General features: G+C 32.3%; 1 protein-coding gene across 17 annotated transcripts in view; it reads right to left on the minus strand.

Annotated features, from left to right (window-relative positions):
• Nucleotides 1-19,526, minus strand: part of MLLT10 (MLLT10 histone lysine methyltransferase DOT1L cofactor) — a 160,177-nt gene that overhangs the window by 47,132 nt on the left and 93,519 nt on the right. For 16 of the 17 annotated variants that reach the window (XR_004189140.2, XM_031676410.2, XM_031676409.2 and 13 more), the window contains 2 exons: nucleotides 7,994-8,246; nucleotides 4,323-4,892 (listed from right to left, as the gene is read on the minus strand). Coding sequence is in view for 16 of the 17 variants with exons in the window: in XM_031676410.2 (XP_031532270.1) it covers nucleotides 4,323-4,892; nucleotides 7,994-8,246 (823 nt within the window). In the remaining variant the exon portion in view is untranslated. The remainder of the gene's footprint in view (nucleotides 1-4,322; nucleotides 4,893-7,993; nucleotides 8,247-19,526) is intronic. The other variant, XM_031676418.2, reaches the window with a different exon arrangement.

Genomic DNA, 19,526 nt, shown 5'->3' on the forward strand with positions numbered 1-19,526 from the left:
GGAGAAAGGAAATCAGCAAAGTTGCCAGTGACTCAAGGGTAGAAAAGAACAGAAAAATAGGAAAACATTCACCTAAAAGTCTAGCTGAGAAGGGCAAATAGAACTGCAGCAATAGAAATTATAAGCCAGTAATTGGGACGTGAGGGGTAGGAGGATCAAACATGATGGAATTCTCACATACCTTCACAGGACAGTGTGGGAATATGTGTGTGCACACGTGTGTGCAAAGAATGAGGAAAAGACTTAAGTCCTTACAAATGTCTCTGCATGGCGAATGTCTATGGGTAAATGGATTCACTACCATGAAGAAGTAGAGTTAGGCAATGTGATAAACTAGTATGTTTTATTTAATTCATTAGATGAGAAGTGTATCAAAAACATTTGAATGCTATATTCAGTTAGAAATTACAATTTAATTATGAAAATTATTTAGTTTACATCTGATCAGAACTCCATTATGACAAACATAATGGTATAAAACTCATTAAACAACACTCAGCTTACTTTCTTGTACCCTTCATTTTTGATAATGATAATGAATGAATAAGCCATTACTCTTATTATTACTCCACCCAAACGAGAGAATGAGCAGAGGGTGACACGAGGCAAAAGAACACTGATAAAAGCAAAATATGCTTGGAAAATGGGAAATAAATCTCTGTATGACATTTCAAAAGAAAAAATGATTGCTAAAACAAGGACTAACGCTGTGACTCAAAAGACCTGGCCTGCTAATCCTGGAAATAACTGGTATTCCCTTGTGGCTAACACTACTGCCAAATTTTTTTAAGGAAAGATATCTGGAAATTCTCTGGTTATTACTTAAGCAAAATCAATGACCTGTAGGAACCACATGTACAACAGAGCCTTCCAGGCAACCCCTACTCACACATCTACCCACATATGTACCTCAGAAGCCAAGTCTAATCACTGGCCCACTTTGAAAAACTTGAAATTAAGAAGAAAGAAAAAGCAAGATAGAGCAAGCCAGCACTCACTTCCAACAACTGTACTGTTAAAAGAACCTGACATTAGATACTGCTTTAAAAAAAAAAAATCAAACATTTAGACCAGTTTAGTTTAAGTCCTTTCCAGATGACCCTCGAAAGAGAGTCATGGTGGGAGAATCTGTCACCTTAACGCTTCATTAACAAAAGCAATACGAGTCAGATATTAAAAGGAAGTTAGGGCTACTGAAGAGATTGACATGTTACATTATAGAGAAATGGCAGCTGTTTGGAATGGTGCTGAAAAATAATCAAAGGACACTCACAACAGTAGGGTATTTTCAATGGGGGAAAAAACCAAATATGGCTATTTTGGTTTTTGACATACTACTTTTACAGAAACACAGTCATGATACAGGGCCAACAAATTTTCAGATCCACAAAGACCAAAACAAAATCAAGGGGTTTTCTAAGAAAGCAAATTCCAAGGTATATCCTGGTCTTCATTTAGCAGCACCCAATATCCTTTGTGATTTTCATTTATAACCCAATATAATCAATGTATATAAAATCATGAACCTGAGTCATTAAGATAAATGTGAATTATATTTTAAAAGTATATTTACAGTTCTATATTAGTAACTATACTCATGAGTTTACTGAATTAATATTTTATCTTTATGGTTCCCTTATTTGTTTACAGAATCAGTCTATTTCTAATTGAAATATTTTACCTGGTAAAGGCTTCTCAGTTTCACTTCAGCAACATAAATAGATGACATAAATAGGGATATATTTAACAAGATCCTCTTCATAGTTATACAGACTCAAGCTAAATTTTCATAACCTTCACATTTCAGTAGAAGCCAGAAGAAACTTCAACTGAAGTGATCTATTCACATTAATAACTCATCTCTGTGAAATCTGTAAGAATAGTCACAACCAAAGGAGTGCCTTTCCAGAATTTTCTTTTGTAGCATTTATCACCACTAAAGAATTCCATCACTGAAACAGATTTCAGGTATCTTCACTGAGAAAGGTATGGCAGCATTCTATTAATGAACTAGAGACTAAGATTTTTAAAAACAGGGAACCATATACTTTAAAAGGACAGAGCACACGTCCAAAGAAAAGGAATTATTGCTAAACCATCAACTCTTATCATTTAACTAATATCAGATTTTTCTCAGAGAAAATAACAAGATGTTGATTTTTGTGAAGAAAAAAATCCTAACTTTCACTTTAGTAAATCATATACTCTCCTATTGTGGTTGAGATAAACAGGAAAATGGAAAAGGAGAAACACAGCTTGTCAACTCTTCCAAAATTTTCAATGTTTCCAAAGTCCTAATTTTTGAAGTTTCAAAAAAACAGGTGCCTACATCTTAAGATCACAAAAGAGTATATGCAGGAAAGAATTCAAACAAAAGTATAATATAATCTACAAGCCAAAACTTACAACCTTTAATAGTCACTGGATATTACTTATCTGATTATTGTGCTACTTGCTGAAAATAGGTGTGAATCAAATTTTTTTCTGAGGAAATTTGTCTAAATTTATTTTTTGCTGACTAGGGTTTAATGGCTAATTGCTAACTCTTCTGGTCTCAAAGGAAATACATAAATAAAATGTATATTCAAGTGTGCAATATATTAAAATCTTTTCAATGAACTTACTTCTCACTACAATTTTTTTTTTCCTTAAAACAATGTTTTCTCAACCAAGGGCAATACTGCCACCCCCTCCCAACCTGAACACTTTTTGATTATCACTAGGGGTGATTGGCATCTTGGGTGCTATTGGCATCCAGTGGGTACAGTCTCAGAATCCTGATAAACATCCTACAAGGCACAGGACAGCACTGCACAACAGAGAATTAGCCCAACTACAATGTCAACAGTGCCGAGACTGAGGAACACTGCTCTAAACCATCTGTAATGCTACTAATGAAACAATCCTTCCACAGTTTCCACTCATTTCTCAAAAAAAAACCAAACAAACAAACAAACAAAAAAACTTGTCAAACGGGTCTACCACAGGCACTGAAGCTAGTTATGAGAAATAAAAAGAGAAAGAAATCCCTGGCCTTGTAATCTTGGGCAACTTATTTTACCTGAGCCTCAGTTTTATCAGCTGTAAAATAGGGGCATTAATAGCCCTTCATAAAACTGTTCTGAGAATTAAACAGAACAATACAAAGCACTTAACAGACCCTGACACAAAACAAATGGTAGTTAATAGTTATTTTTTAAACATCTAACCTTTACAACATGATCCTTTCTCTCTTATAATGGCCTTTCTTGTGTTTACTTACTGAAATTAATATCTGCACAACTCTAAAAGAATCCAAAATTTTATATTCACAAAATTTAAACAGTTTATCATTTTTCTACCTAAAAACGTATCTTAGAATTTTTAAACATTGGAAATAATGCCTGTACTATAAAGTACAGGTAAATGAAGCATTCCAAGGTTGTGAATAACAACATATACATAAATTCATTCAATACTGTATGATATCACTTATATGTAGAATGTAAAAAACACAACAAACTACAGAATATAACAAAAAAGGAAACAGACTCACGGATATAGAGAACAAGCTAGTGGTGGTGGTGGAGGCAGGGGCAATAGAGGAGTAGGGGTGGGAGGTACCAACTTGGGTGCAAGACACGTTTCACAGGGAATATAGCCAACATTTTATAATAACTATATAATGGAGTGTAACCTTTAAAAATTATATAAAAAGATTTTTAAAAATTCATTCATACTATAATAAAGATAATGGTAAAAAAAATGGTGAACACAGTTGAAAAAAAAAAGAATAAAAAAAAAAGAAAACAAAAAGAATATAAATCATTTCAGGTATCTCCTGAAGTAAAATGTGATTTTTAAAGTTCATAAATTTAAATCAATTGTCACTGACTGGAAAATATTCCAGACTGAGTTAATTCAAGCAGATTTTGTGTGAGGAACTGTCGAGAAAATGAAGACTAACTGAAGTTTAGATAAAGGAAGACCAAAAACAAACACCAATCAAAAACAGTGCAAAACCACTCACACTTTAAATGTGAATTCTGAGTTGATTTTAAAAATAGTATGCAAAGAAAGAAAACACAAAAATGGGAAATTAATTCTAGATGTTTCATAAGAAATGAATGACCAATAAATGATTTAGTCTATATTTAGTAAAGTAACATCGGATTAGTGCCAAATATCTTTTCCAAATACCAAATTGTATTTCTAAGATCATTAACACTTTTTTTTTCCATTAAGATAATTAAAGGTCACTTAGCACCTCACAGTATTACCATAATGATAGCTTAAAATCAATCTGCTTGGTCAGAAGGGAGGAAACAAGGGACAACGCCTACCTGAGCCAAGTGGAGAGGAGCCCACACTAAGGCTCTGGACGCTCCCATTCCTGAGCGGCGTGGGGGATTTCTGGAGACTAGAGCTGGTTACACTTCCTGCAGCTGATGCTACAGATGACGTTGGTGAAGCAGAAGAAACTGAGAGATGAGAAACATTCTCTTGATTTTTGTTTCCTTTGGGTCTACCAGGCCCATGCTTACTTTGCTTATTTCCTTTTCTTTTCTTTTCCTTTACAGTTTCTTCTTCTATGCCAGAAGTTTGAGCCCGCTTATATCCTGCTGTAGGAAGGCTGGAATTACCCAAATCTCCAGGTGAATTTTCAAAGCTTTTAGGCTGTGAAATAACAGCTGAGGTTGAAGGAAGACCAATTATGGAACTAAAACTATTTACCCCCCCTTCCTGGCTTCCAGACTCTCCTTTATGTACATCTTTGGTTGATGATGACTGTTGGGAGTGAGTGTAACTGTCATTACGCAGATCTGAGTCTGTAAAGCTCAAGAAATCCTGGGGAGACTGTACTGAACTTCCCGAAGATGATTTTACACTGCCTGGAGTTCCTGAAAAACTGCCTGTAGTAGGGGAAAAAAAAAAATGGGGTAGGAAAAGAAAAAATTGGATGCGAAAGTTCCCATGAGCAGTAAAAATGATACAATCATCAAAAAGAAAGGATGAAAAAACTGTAAAACTTAGGACATCAGTATGTAACAAAGCCAGATTTTTTAAAAGGTTACTACTAAAATCAAATTTATCTATAAATTTATCTATAAAAATGCCTGTCATTTTATAGTTATTAAACTGAATAATAATTGACTTACAAGCTATTACTTACACAGATACCAAGATGTAATAAGATATGCTTTGTTTAACCTACCTTTTACCATGGCAGCATTCCTCAGTTCTCCCCCAATGCCCTGTTAATGCTTGAGGAAGGACTGAAGTCTCAAGGAGACTTTGAAAAAACTATGACTAAACTCTGAATGGCTTGGGGAATTTCCTTTTTCAATTACTGAAGATCATTATAAATGCACCTAACATACAGTAAGAACCAAATGATGTTGCTTAAGTCATAAGTTCTGAGTTTTAACTTCAAGATAATGTTGGCGAATGTTATCATTCAGCTATATCTACTCCAGCAAAACATGGGTTTTGACAGAATGATGATGATCACACGGAACCTAATCTATACACCTCATATTTTCACAGTACACTTCCAAGGAGCTGCATAAAGAGTCCAGCCACTAACATTCTGCTACTGCTTTATGAAAGTAAAATCATAAGAGAGGCACTGTTCATGAATCTTTCACAACTGCTTATTCTCTCACTACTCTTCAGTTAAAGACTACCAGTAGCCCACTGTGTCATTATGCCATATAGGAACCTCTTAATACCTGGTAAAAAATAACATGGGTGTAATCAAACAACAGTTCGGACCACCATCCCACTTCACCAAACCCTCTCATCATGCCTGCCAAATGAAGTAACAAGTGTTTACAGTTTTGACCACACATCTAATGTGTTTCATAAAACTAAACTATCATATTTTTAACTAATGCATTTAGAAACAAAAGCTCAAAATAATGTGTTCTGTTGCAGTAGAAAGGAAATTTCAAGCTAACTGTTAAATTTTATTGCAGAGCATATTCATTAAGTAATTACACATTAATGCACCTAAACATTTACAAAGATGTTCCTCACATGCAAGAAATGATTTCTTTTTAACTAAAGGCTCGAGGTTCTGATTTTTAAATTTTAAGCTCTTCTGAAATGGCTCATTAAAGAAACATTAATAGTTGTAAATTTTAACTCTTTCAAGAAAATATCAGTCTTACTTATTTACAAAATTATTTGTACCTATGTGAGCATTTTCAGACCTATATATAAAAAACACGTATTAAGAAGCAATTTACATTACATCAATCATTTAAGGATAACTGCAATTTGCCACTTAATTAGCAACTATAAAGAAGTTCTTTATTATCCATTCTGATCTGTCACCATCTGTCTTCTTTCTGCACATTTTTGTTTTTACAGCTGGTGTTAAAAACTATCATGTGGCGAATACTTTAAAACATTCAGTATATGCAATATTTTAAAGGTACATTTTATACAATTCACATACTACTTGCAATGAAAAAAACCCTAATTACCCTAAAGGCCCTATCTTTAAATTTCAACTTTTAAAATTTTTATAGATTATTACCTCAGATATGAAAACATAACACATTCTCTGCTATATCTTAACAGAGGCAGGGAAAGATTCTCCAGTGTTGTGAAGTTTAAGAAAATGAGAGCTTTGTTTTCTAAATGGATTAGTACTTCAAAGATAAAATTAAAAACTCAAAAATACAATTTTAACAGTACAAAATAAGCTTAATTACAGAGAAGAGATAACTGAGTTTCTGCCAATCACAGTCAAAATGTGAATGAAGTTACATTAAAAATTAGTTTTACCATTTATTTTCCAAAGTAGCATAAAAATACAAATAAAAATTTATTAAAAATAAAATAGCAGATTTGGCATTTTATTTATTTTCTACTTGTCTAATCTTTTGTAATATAAGATTGAAAAAAAAAATCTGGGACTTGAAAATCTTGAAGCCCAAAATAGCTTAGTTTAAAATATATGCATATACTTTTTAATAAGAGGTCAGCAAACTAAGCAATACATATTCAAATTACATCCTGGTAGATTTTGGATATAATTTTTATTATTAGCAAAGGGCTTGAACAGGGTAAAGGTAAAGAAAAGAACAACTTTTTTCCCTTCATTTACTCCTAGGGAACAAAGGGAGAGCTGAATGGAAAGAGAGGCATTTATTATATACTTCACTAATATATTTGTTTCCAACACTTAACATTTCTCAAAATATTTATGTTCAGATTAAAAATTACACAAAGTAAAAACCTTGAACATGGGGCTAATATATTCCAAAGTTTAGGTGAGTTATTTTGTTCTCTACGAAGAGTTGCCATATTTAAAAGATAGCACACCTAGTTAATTTTGAATTTCAGTTACACAACAAAATATTTTTCAGTATAAGTATATCCCAAATAAATGCATGGGACATATTTAAAAAATTATTTGTTTATTAACTGAAATTCAAAAATCAACTTGGCATCCTGTACATATAGTAGCCATAATAACCAAAAGATACATAGGCTGAGCAAAATTCTACTTTAAACTTCAAGTTTTATAATAAATGCATTAATAAACAACAACTATTAGTTACTGAAAACTATTTAACTCCCCTAAAAATTACTGAGTACTTCCTCCCCGTACTAAAAATAAATACTTGAACAGTTTTAGTGTTTAACTATGAGAGATAAAATAAAAACTTATAAAAAAGACTGACTTTTCTATTAAGCAGAACAGAAAGAAAACCTCCAGCTTTTACTGTTTTTCTCCCCAAACTTAAACTTTATTCCACATCTATTTAAACATTTAAAAAGTTACAGTTCAACTCTGGAAGCCATATCATAACACAAAAAGAAAGCAAAGGTCCCAGAAACATTTTAAGAAGGAATACTAGACTTTGAATTAGTCTTACTATAGCAACTAATCATAAAATAATCTCCAATTATCTGTTAGTTACAGGTAAAAAATAAATTATTTTACAAAACTTAACTACTATAAGAACAAGTATTTTAACTAAAACATCGTAATTAATACCTTGCTGGAAAGGACTAGCTGCTGACACAGTCGTCCCTGGATTTCTTCCACCAGGCTTTCTTCCCCTTTGACCTGAGCTGTGAGCTGAAGATTTCTTCCCTTTGCCCTCTGACCCTCTAGCCTCAGAAACATCTTTTGCACTAGTTGTGTGCGCAGAGACTTCCTGGAAATTTGCATTTGTAAATCGTGCTGCAGTATCTTCCAAGCGCTTCAATGATCCAGATATAGAATTGCTGCTAGTGCTTGTGTAAGTCTAACATTTTAATTGAGAAAGGAAGTAAAAGGGAAAAGAACTGATTACATTTTGGCTACAGAAAAAAAAAAGAAAGAGATGGCATATTAATAATAAATAATTATTGGATTTGTAAGGTAAACATATAGTTTCAGTTATAAAAATAAGTCAGCCTGCCTAAGAAAATCATGTAAAAACAATTTATTTTAGGGTTGAGTTCAAATATTTTAAAATGTAGATAACTTATGGTATGGCTGAGCATCAAACTGCAGCAATTAGTAAAAGTACGTATTAGTTGTATTTATTCCATGACACAGTAAGCAATAAAGAAAACACTGGTTTCTAAAGCAATATCATTTTCAACAAGAATATACTACTTTCTATACATGAAATTAAAATCAGCTTTAGTGTTTAGCATAGTAAGGCAACAACCAGAGATAAGTAAGGCACTACAATTTCATTAGAGGACCATATCCATCAGATTATAAGGTTCTAGCACAGGTCAGAGCAAGAATTTTTTAAATTCAGGTGAAGGCTGCTTTTCAAAAGGGAATTAGAACCTTTGAAACAGAAACCATTTCTTCTAAGTATTAAGTTGCAGGAACAGTTACATTTTGCAGGTAGGATTCCTAAAAATTTAAAGTACAATTTATACCCTAAAAGTGATTATCAATCAACCCCTATATTTAGTTATGTTAGGGGGAAAAAGCAAGGTAAAAACTGTAATAATAATAATAATAATAATAATAATAATAATAATAATAATACCCACTCTTAATAATCATTTTAATATAAGGTATGTGCAACTAATGACAAATTAAATTAAATGACTATGAAAAGTGTGATAGCAGATGTAAACTAATCAACATGCTTTGAAATGAAAGGTTTGCATGGTCCATAGGATTGGGGATTTTTGTTGCCATTGTTAAATTCACCAAGTGCCTGGAATACAGCTAGCCCTAAATTTCTGTTGAATAAATATATGAATAAGTATTTTTCTAATACATCTACTCGAAATCTCTGATGTAACACAAATGAAAAATCTGAAAACATGCAAAACTGAGATTTCCCACAAATAACCACCACTCAATACAAAACTTGAAAAATGAGACAGTGATGATAAAAATCAGCTGTGTTAGCGAATTTCTAGCAAATCATTTTTAGCAAATCAATGTTCAAAAAAGGAGTAAGAGAGGGAGGGTATAGCTCAAGTGGTAGAATGCATGCTTAGCATGCAAGAGATCCTGGGTTCAATCCCTGGTACCTCCATAAATCAGTCAACCCCTTTCAAAAAGGAATAAGAGAAAATTTTACATGTTTTAACAACCATATTCTTTACTACTACTTTGCTACTTGCCTCCCATCTCACTGCCAAGAACAAATTTTCATCATCAAATACAAGAGATATTATTATCTCATAAAAAACCAATCATTGTTGTAAAAAACTATAATCCACAAATAAGGACAAAGGTTTCAATGTAAATTTCAGAGAAAACTAACTCCCATTTAATGAACCAATCATATTTAAGCTGATTAAACTTCATGGATTAGTTTAGAAACATGAACCGTTGCCGTGCTAGGCAGATCACTTTGGAAAACACCTGACACCTCACTTTTCAAATATTTTTTTTTCCAGTGACTCGAGTTGTTCCTGAGGTTTTCCATCCCATTCATCTAACCCTAGTGGAGTCTGAAAGTCACCTAAAGAAAATACAGTGGTGTTGTGGTGTTCTTCAGTCAAGTACTTTGTCTATGTGTCTAAGGAAAAAGAGAGAAAATTTTATGGAACACCAACAACAGAAATATGCTATTTGCTTTCACATATCAATCTAAATTAGGGTTGATCAATCTTTCCAGTCATTTAATAGAATATCCTTGCTTACCCCTGAAGAATAAATATGCTCATAATCTAATGAAAATAGGACATTTGGAAGAAAAAGTATGAAAGAAAAGTAAGCAAATTTCAGTGACAAAATCATATTAAATAAAACCGTAACATTTCATTTTTCAAAAACCTCAACACCTTTTAAGTTTCAAAAGATACTACAGGTTTCTTAATAATGAAAAAAAAACTGTATCTGAAGATTCTAACAGTTAAGAAAAAAATTATACATAATGAAAAGGAATAAAAGGCTATATAGATTTTATTCAAAGAGAGACTTCTAACTCCATGTTTGCAAATTAATTTAAAAACATTTGTTTCATTAATATGCTATCTAAATAATATGGTACGGTAGAATTCTATTACTAACACACAATTAACTCAAAAGCAAGAGAGCAGAGGAAGTAAAATGAGGGGCAGCTAAGACACAGCGAGCAGGCCCCCAACATCACAAACCTGTTTCCTCAGGTTCACAATCTAAATAACTGTCACAGTATAAGCATCACACTGCCCTAAGAGCAATGTAAGTGCTTAAAAATACGTATTTTTCAAATAAATTGACCATAAAATGCAAACTAACTACTTCAACCGGTACTCAACTAAGTAAAATACAGCCTTGCTTTTTTTTCTTTTTCCTTTTCCACCAGAAATAAAATTGTATATCTGGTTATACTGACAGTCTCTAAAGAAGTGCATGAACACTTTGGTCTATATATTGTGATTTACAGGCAACTTAATAAATGTTCTAAAATAGACATTCAGAAAATGTTTGATTTTTATTTTGTGGCTAACTACAACTATTAATCCTCAGGTAAGATAAAATATCCATATGCCTACTAAGCAGTATTATTTAGGAACAAAAAATATTTCTAATTTCAAGCAAAAAATTTTAATTAGACTCAGAATTAAACAATGACTATATCATAGGTAATCAAAGAAATGGCAGTTACTATTTTTTAAAAGTATGGTTGCCTTAGGTTATTCTATAAAAATCTGTAATCCATGATGGAGACAAAGAGGCAGGCAGGAAGGAAAACAACTGATAGCTGTTTCTTCTAAAAACATGATGAAATATAGTGATGCCAGTTAAATTTTTTTTTAATTATGTACTATTCAAATCTCTCATAAAAGTCACACATTTTTCATTAGCCCAATTCTTAGAATACAGCACAAATTATCAACCATGAAGCACAGAAAGAATGATTACTTTTGGTGGGGTGGGAGGGTGGTCGGTGAGCTGTGGAACAACACTAAGCAGTCTAATTTACATGTTATTAGAATACCCAAAAAAGAGCAGGAGGGGAGGCAGAAAGGGAATACTTAAAATAATAATAGGAGAAAAAATACTTTAAAGAAATAACAGCAGGAAAATTACAAAATTCGACTAAAACTATAAACCTGCAGTACTAACCCCAAGTACAAGAAACATGAAGAAAACTCCATGAATTGCATACCATAATCAAATGGCTTATCACTAAAAACCAACAATAAAGAGAAAATGATAAGAGCACCCAGAGGGTCCCTGAAAACGGTGCCTTATGTGCTAAAGAAACAAGGATAAGGATGAAAACAGATTTCTCAAGAAAAAGATGCAAGCTAGAGAGTAAAAGAGTAAAATCTTCAATGTACTAAAAGAAACTGAAATTATTGAACTATTAACAACTTAGAATTCTATAGCGAGCTAAAATACCTTTCAAAAACACAGGCAAGATAATTGCTTTTCAGATAAAAAAGATGAAAGAATCACCAGCAGTTAACAACATAGTAAGGGCTAAAAGTTGTCTTTAAGAGCACTAAAAACAGTAATTACATGGATAAATATGAAAGACTTTAAAATTATTTCTCTTTCAAAGACAACAGATAACTAATAATTGATTTAGAGCAAAAATAATACTTAACTGTGAAGTTTATAAAATATGTAAGACTTAAAATATAACAAAAACAGGCCCAAAGCCAAAAGGGTAGGAATGGAAGTTGTGCTGCGAGGTTCTTACACAATATGTAAAATGGCATAATATCACTTGAAGGCGGACTCTGATAAGTTAAAGATATATCCTATAACCTAAAAACAGCTAATAAAATAATAAAAGAACTATTATTAATTAGCCAAAATAGAATCATAAAAAATATTCAATGAGAAAAAGAAAGAAAATAAGATGAGAAATAATGGGCAAATTAAAAAGGATTAGCAATATATGCGCATGACTGGGACACTGTGCTGTACACTAGAAACTGACACATTGTAATTGACTGTACTTCAATTTTTTAAAAATTAGCAAATGACATTTAAATACAACCATATCAATAAGTAAAATATACATATTAAATGCCAATTGAAAGGCAGAGATTGTAACAGAAAAAAACTGAAGATATTATGCCTACAAAAAACCCATTTTAAATATAAATACATAAAGATATTAAAAGTATGAGGAAGACATATCAATCTAACACTAATCCAAAGAAAGCTGTATTCACAATATTAATATCAAAGTACCTTTCAGAACAAGGACTATTACCAGGATAAAGATGTCTATTCAACAAGATGATATAAAAATCCTAAATGTGTCTGCAACTAATAAGAGACCTACAAAATAAATGAAGCAAAAACTGACAAAATAAAAAGAATAGCAAAATCCATAGTTACAGTAAGAGAGGGTCATATTCTTTTCTCAATAACTGACAAGTAGACAAAAAAATTAAGGATATAAAGAACTTAAATAAGTCAATGTGACCTAACTGATAATTGACATTTATAGAAAAACTACATTTATTAAGAGCAAAATACACATTCTTCTGAAAAACGCAGACTACTGAACAAGATAATCCACATTCTGTATCATTAAAAATATCTTTAAAACTTTTAAAGGAATTATATAACACAAAGATACTAAATGAGAAATCAATAATAAAGAAGACATGTGAAAAACCTCCAAATATTTCAAAAGTAAATACAATACTTCTAAGTAACCCATGGTCAAAGAAGAAATCAAAAGGAAATCTTAAGGTTTTAGTTCAAGTAAGTAAAAATGAACATACAACATATCATAATTCATAAGTGGTGCTTAGAACAAAGTCTGCAGCATTAAATGTCCATATTATATGCAATTCTAGATTCTGGTCAGCTTGTAAGGTACTTTGAAGTCTTCATTCCATCCTGACAAGTAAAAGGCCTAACGAACTGAAAGATAAATAACTCTTTTTAGATCCATCAGAGAAATGTGGTCACAGGGTAAACCACTGCCCCCAAAATTAGACTGACAGAGAATCACAGCATACCCAAGCAGAAACCTCCAGCATCAGGGTAGGAAAACCTCAACTGTAATTCACAAGTTGCTGAAGGCTCAGTGTGGACAAGCCTGAGAGATTAAAACTCTAGGAGGACCCAGTCATAGGGGTTCCCTCAGACTTTGAGTTTTACCTCCAAGAGTTCTCTCAAGTCTTGACAGTGAGTATCAGAAGAAAAACACACTGACGCTTCTGGGGAGGGGGTGGGGACACAGACATGAACAATTCTGAAATATGCCAAGGTATTTATTATGCTCTTAATAAAGCCCGTGCCTTAAATAATATATATATATATATTCATATATTGAGGATATGAAAATAGAAACTCCCAAAAATGATATGCAAAGAGAAAAAAAAGTAACACAGAACAATATCCAAGAACCACAGGACAACTACAGAAGGTGTAACATAGGAATACTACAAGGAAAAGAAAGGAGCAGATGCAATATTTGAAGCAATAATGACTAAGAATTTCCCCCGAATTAATGTGAGAAACTAAATGACAGATCCAGGAGGCTCTGAGAATACCAAGGAAGATAAACACCAAAAACCAACTAAACAAACAAAAAGAAACCTAGGCATATTATATTCAAACTGCAGGAAGGCAAAGATAAAAGAAAAAAGAAAGAAAGAAAGAAAAAAAAAAAACCTGAAAGAAGCCAGAAGGGGAAAAAGCCTTACCTATAAAGGAACAAAGAATTAAGTTTGACTTCTCTTCAAAAACAATGCAACCAAGAAGGAAGTGATACGAAATATTTAAAGTGTTGAGAGGAAAAAAAAATCTAGAATTCTGTACCCTGCAAAACTATCCTTCAAAAGTAAAAATAAAGACTTTCTCAGAATAAAAACCGAGGGAATTTGTTGCTAGTAGGCTTACCTTGTAAGAAACATGAAATGTTCCTCAGAGAGAAGGAAAATGAAACAGGTCAGAAACATGGATTTACATAAAGAAAAGAAGAGCATCAGAGAATGAGACAATGAAGATAAAATAAAAATTATGATTTTTCTTATTCTTAATTGAGCTAACAGTCTGTTCAAAAGAGTAATAGAAGCAATGTGTCTGATTATATAGTCTAATGCATATATATGCTTATGTATAAATGAAATGACTGACAGGACTGACAGAAAAGATGGGAGGGAGGAATTAGGAATATTTTGTAATAAGTTACTTGTAACTACATGAAACAACATAGATGTTAGTTGAAAGTGGACTTAAGATATGCCATAAAGATACACTGCAAACACAAAGGCAACCATAAAGGGAAAAAAGTATAACTGGTATATTAAGAAACAAGAGAAAATAGAATCATATAAAACATTCAATTAAAACCACAAAAGGTAGAAAACATGTGGAAGACAAAACCAGGAGCAAAGATCAAGGACAACAAATAAAAAACTGTAGCAAATTTGATAGAGAGTAGCCTAATTGTATCATCACCCTAAACATAAATGGTCTAAATATAGCAGTTAAAAGACAGAAATTGACAGGGGATCAAAAATTAAGACTTAAGTACAGGCTGTCTACAAGAAATCCACTTTAAATATAGAGACACATAGTGACTTAAAAAAAAATCAAAGGATGGAAAAAAGAATACCATGTAAGCACTAATCAAAACAATGTGAAAATAGCTGTATTTCAGACACAGCTTTCACAGCAGGAAATTAACAGGGATAAAGAGTGGCATTATATAAAAAGAAAGGTGACACAACACAAGATGACACAACAATTATTAATGTGTTTGTGCCTAACAACATAACATTAAAATACATGAAGCAAAAATTGATAGAACTGCAAGGAGAAATACATTAATCTACTCCTATAGTTGGAGATTTAACACCCCTCTACCAGAAATGGACAGACCTGGTAGGCAGAAAATCAGTAAGTACATACTTGAACTGAACCACACCATTAATCAAGTGGATACAATCGACATCTATAGACTACAGGCTCATGTAGAATATTCACCAAGACAGAACACATCTTGAGCCATAAAACACAACTCAACAAATTCTAAAGAATAGAAATCATATAATGTCTGCTCTCAGATCACAATAAAATTAAACTAGACATCAATTAACAGAAAGATAGCTAAAAATCCCAGAATGCCTGGAGGTAAAACAGCACAATTCTACATAACAAATGAGTCAAAGAGAAAGCTCAAGAGAAAATTTTAATTAAACAACAATGAAAACACAACTTCAAAATGTGTGGAATGCAGCAAAAGCAGTGCTTAAAGGAAAATTTATAGCATTGAATGCTATGTTAGAAAAGACCTTAAATCAGTAATCTCAGCTTCTTCAGGAAACTGAAAGCAAGCAGCAAATTAAATCAAAACAAGTAGAAGAAAAGATAAAATGACAATTAAAGCAGAAATCAATGAAATGAAAACAAAATCAATAGAGGAAAATTAGCAGAACCAAAAGCTGGCTCTTTAAAAATACATAGAAAATTCATAAACCTCTAGTCAAGACAACTAAGAAAAATGAGAGGACTCAAAGTACTAACATAAGAAATGAAAGAGGGAACAAAATTACAGATCTCACAGACATTAAAGGATAATCAAGGAATATTATGAACAACTCCACGCCCATAAATTTGAAAATCTAGATGAAATGGATCAATTCCTTGAAAGACACAGCTGCTAAAATTCACACAAAAAGAAACAGACAATCTGTACCAGGCCTATATCTATTAAGGAAATTGAATCAATAATTTAACCTGCCCCACAAACCAGAAAGCACCAAGGGTTCACTGGTGAATTCTACCAAGTATTTAAGGAAGAAATTATATCAATTCTCTATCACCTCGTCCAGAAAACAGAAGCAGAATACTTCCTAACTCATTCTATGAGGCCAGCTTTAGTATAAAATCAAAACAGATAATGACATTACAAGAAAGAAAACTACAGAACAACATCTCTCATATCATACATGTAAAAATTCTATACAAAAAATTAGCAAATCAAATCCAAAGATATATAAAAAGAACTATATGCCACAATCAAGTGGGATTTATCCTAGGGATGCAAGACTGAATGAACATTCAAAAATTAATATAATCCATCACATCAAGATGTAAAGATGAAAGATCACACATCATATCAATAGATGCAGACAAAGCATTTGACAAACACCCCTTTACAGTAAAACACTCAGTAAACTAGAAAAAGAAGGGGAACTTCCTCAACTTGATAAAGAATATGCACAAAAAACTTAGAGCTAACATCATACTTAATGGTGAGAAACTAGGTTTCTCACTAGTATCAAGAACAAGGCAAGAATTCTTCCTCTCACCACTCCTTTTCAACATCACACTGAAAGTCCTAGTTTATGTAATAAGACAAGAAAAGAAAGTAAGCCATATATTGATTAGGAAGAATGAAATTAAACTGTCCTTTTTCAAAGATGGCATAATTGTCTATGCAGAAAATTACTGACCAAAATAATTCCTGGAACTAATAAGTGATTATAGGAAGATTGCAGAACATAAGATTACTATAAAAAAGAAAATTGCTTTCCTATACACCAGCAAGGAACAAGTGGAATTTGAAATTAAAAATACAATCATATTTACAACAGAGCTCTCCAAAATTAAATACTTAGGTTAAAACCAAACAGAATACGTATAAGGTGTATATGATGAACCAAAACTTTGATAAACCAAATTAAGTAATAATTAAATGAAAAGATATTCCAACTTCATAAACAAGAAGCCAATGTCATCAATTTGTCAGTTCCTCCCAACCTGATCTAGATTCAATACAATCTCACTCAAAATTCTGACATCTTGTGTGTGTGTGGATACTGACAAACTAATTTTAAAGTATACATAAAGAGGCAAAATAGCAAACAAAATATTGAAGAACAAGAATGAAGTTGGAGTACTGACATTACTCAATTTCAGATTCACTATAAAGCTGCAGTATAGTATTGGCAAAGAATAAAAAACTAGATCAAAGGAACAAATAGAGAGGCCAGAAACAGAACCACATAGTCAACTGACCAGAAACTAATGTAACATTGTAAATCAACTTTACTTCAGTTTAAAAAAAAAAAAAAACCCTAAAAAATAAAAAAGTCAATTGCTCTGTGAAAGAAGTACAAAAGCAATACAATAAAGCAAAGATAGGCTTACCAACAAATGGCATTAGAACTAGATACCCACATGCAACAAAAATGAATCTAGACACAGAACTTACACCCTGCACAAAAATTAACTCAAGCTGGATCTCAAACCTAAATGTAAAACAGAAAACCATAAAACTCCTAGAAAATAACACAGAAGAAAACAGTTGGTGATAACTTTTTAACTATAACACCAAAGGACAATCCACAAAAGAAAGAACCGGTAAACCGGATTTCATTAAAATTAAAAACTTCAACTATGCAAAAGACACCATAAAGAAAATGAAACGATAAGCCATAGACTGGTAGAAAATATATAACAAAGACATATCTGATTAAAAAAAAAACTGTTATCCAAAATATATAAAGAACTCTTGAAAGTCAACCATAAGAAAACAATCAACCTGATTTTTTAAAGGGCCAAAAACCTCATCAAATAAGATATATAAATGACAAATAAGCGTAAGAAAAAGTGCTCCGCATCTTGTCAACAGATAAGTGCAAATTTAAACAACACTGATAACACCAAAGGCTGGTGAGGGTGTAAAGAAAAAGGAAGTCTCATTCACTGCTGGTCAAAATGCAAAACAATTCAGCCACTTTGGAAAACAGTTTGGTAGTTTCTTATAAAACTAAATATATAATCCAGCAATTACACTCCTTGTTCTTTACCCAAACAAACTGAGAAATTATGTTCACACAAAAATCGGCACACAGATGTTTACAGAAGCTTTTTTCATAATTGCCAAACTTCAAAGCAACCACGATATCCTTCTGTATGTAGATGAATGGATAAATAAACGTGGTGCATCCAGACAATGGAATATTATTCAGTCGCAGAAAACAAAACAAAATCAGCTATCAGGCCTTAAAAAAACACAGATGAATCTTGAATGCATATCATTAAGTTAAAAAAATCTAGTCTGAAAACGTTACATATATACTCCAACTATATGACATTCTAGAAAAGGCAAAATTATGGAGACAGCATAAAGATTGGTGGTTCTAAGGGCTTGGGAGGAAGGAGGAGGTAGAACGTAGATTTTTATGGTAGTGAAACTAGCCTGTAGGATACTATAATGGCAGATACATGTGATTATACATTTGTTAAAACCCACAGAACAGACTGTAAAAAATCAAAAGTGAACCCTCATGTCAACTACGGACTTTAAGCAATAGCGATGTGCCAATGTAGGTTCGTAGGCTGTAACAAATGTACAGTCTGGTGTGGGATGCTAATGCTGGGAGAAGGTGTATGTGGGAACAAGGGATATATGGGAAATCTCAGTACTTTCCATTCAATTTTTCTGTGAATCTGAAGCTGCTTTAAAAAAAGAAAAAGTATTTTTTAAGCTGCCTATATTAGAAAAAAGAAAGTTGTCAAAGAAATTTCATGATCTTGCACCTTAAGAAATTAGAAAAGAGTAGAGGAAACCCAAAGTAAGCAGCAAAATGGAAAAAATAAAATCAGAACAGAAATCACTAAAATATAAAACATAAAAAAAAATAGAGAAAAATCACTGGACCCAAAGGTAATAATTTAAGATGAATAAAATTCATAACCAGCTAGTCAGCCTGGTTAGGAAGAAAAAAGATATAAATGGCCAAAGCTCACACAAGAAGAAATAGATAACTGAATAGCCATATATCATTTTTTTAAATGGAATTATAGTTTAAAACCTTTGCCTAAAGACAACTGTAGGCCCAGATGACTTTAATAAAAGTGATTTCTAGCAAACACTGAAAAATGATACCAAATTTAGATAAACTCTTTGTGAAAAGTGAGTAAGAGTGAATATCTGCAACTCATCTTATCAAGGCCAGCATTCTTTGACACCAAAACCATGCAAGGACATCGTAAGAAAAGAAAACTATGGGCCAATATCCCTAATGAATACATATACAAAAATTCCTTTACAATTTCTAAAAGTTGAATTAAACAGTAAATAAAGATGGTAATACATCAAGACCAAGTGGGATTTATCCCAGGAATGCAAGTTTGGCTTAAC

The sequence above is a fragment of the Vicugna pacos genome, chromosome 35 (assembly GCF_048564905.1).
Source record: "Vicugna pacos chromosome 35, VicPac4, whole genome shotgun sequence".
NCBI lineage: Eukaryota > Metazoa > Chordata > Mammalia > Artiodactyla > Camelidae > Vicugna > Vicugna pacos.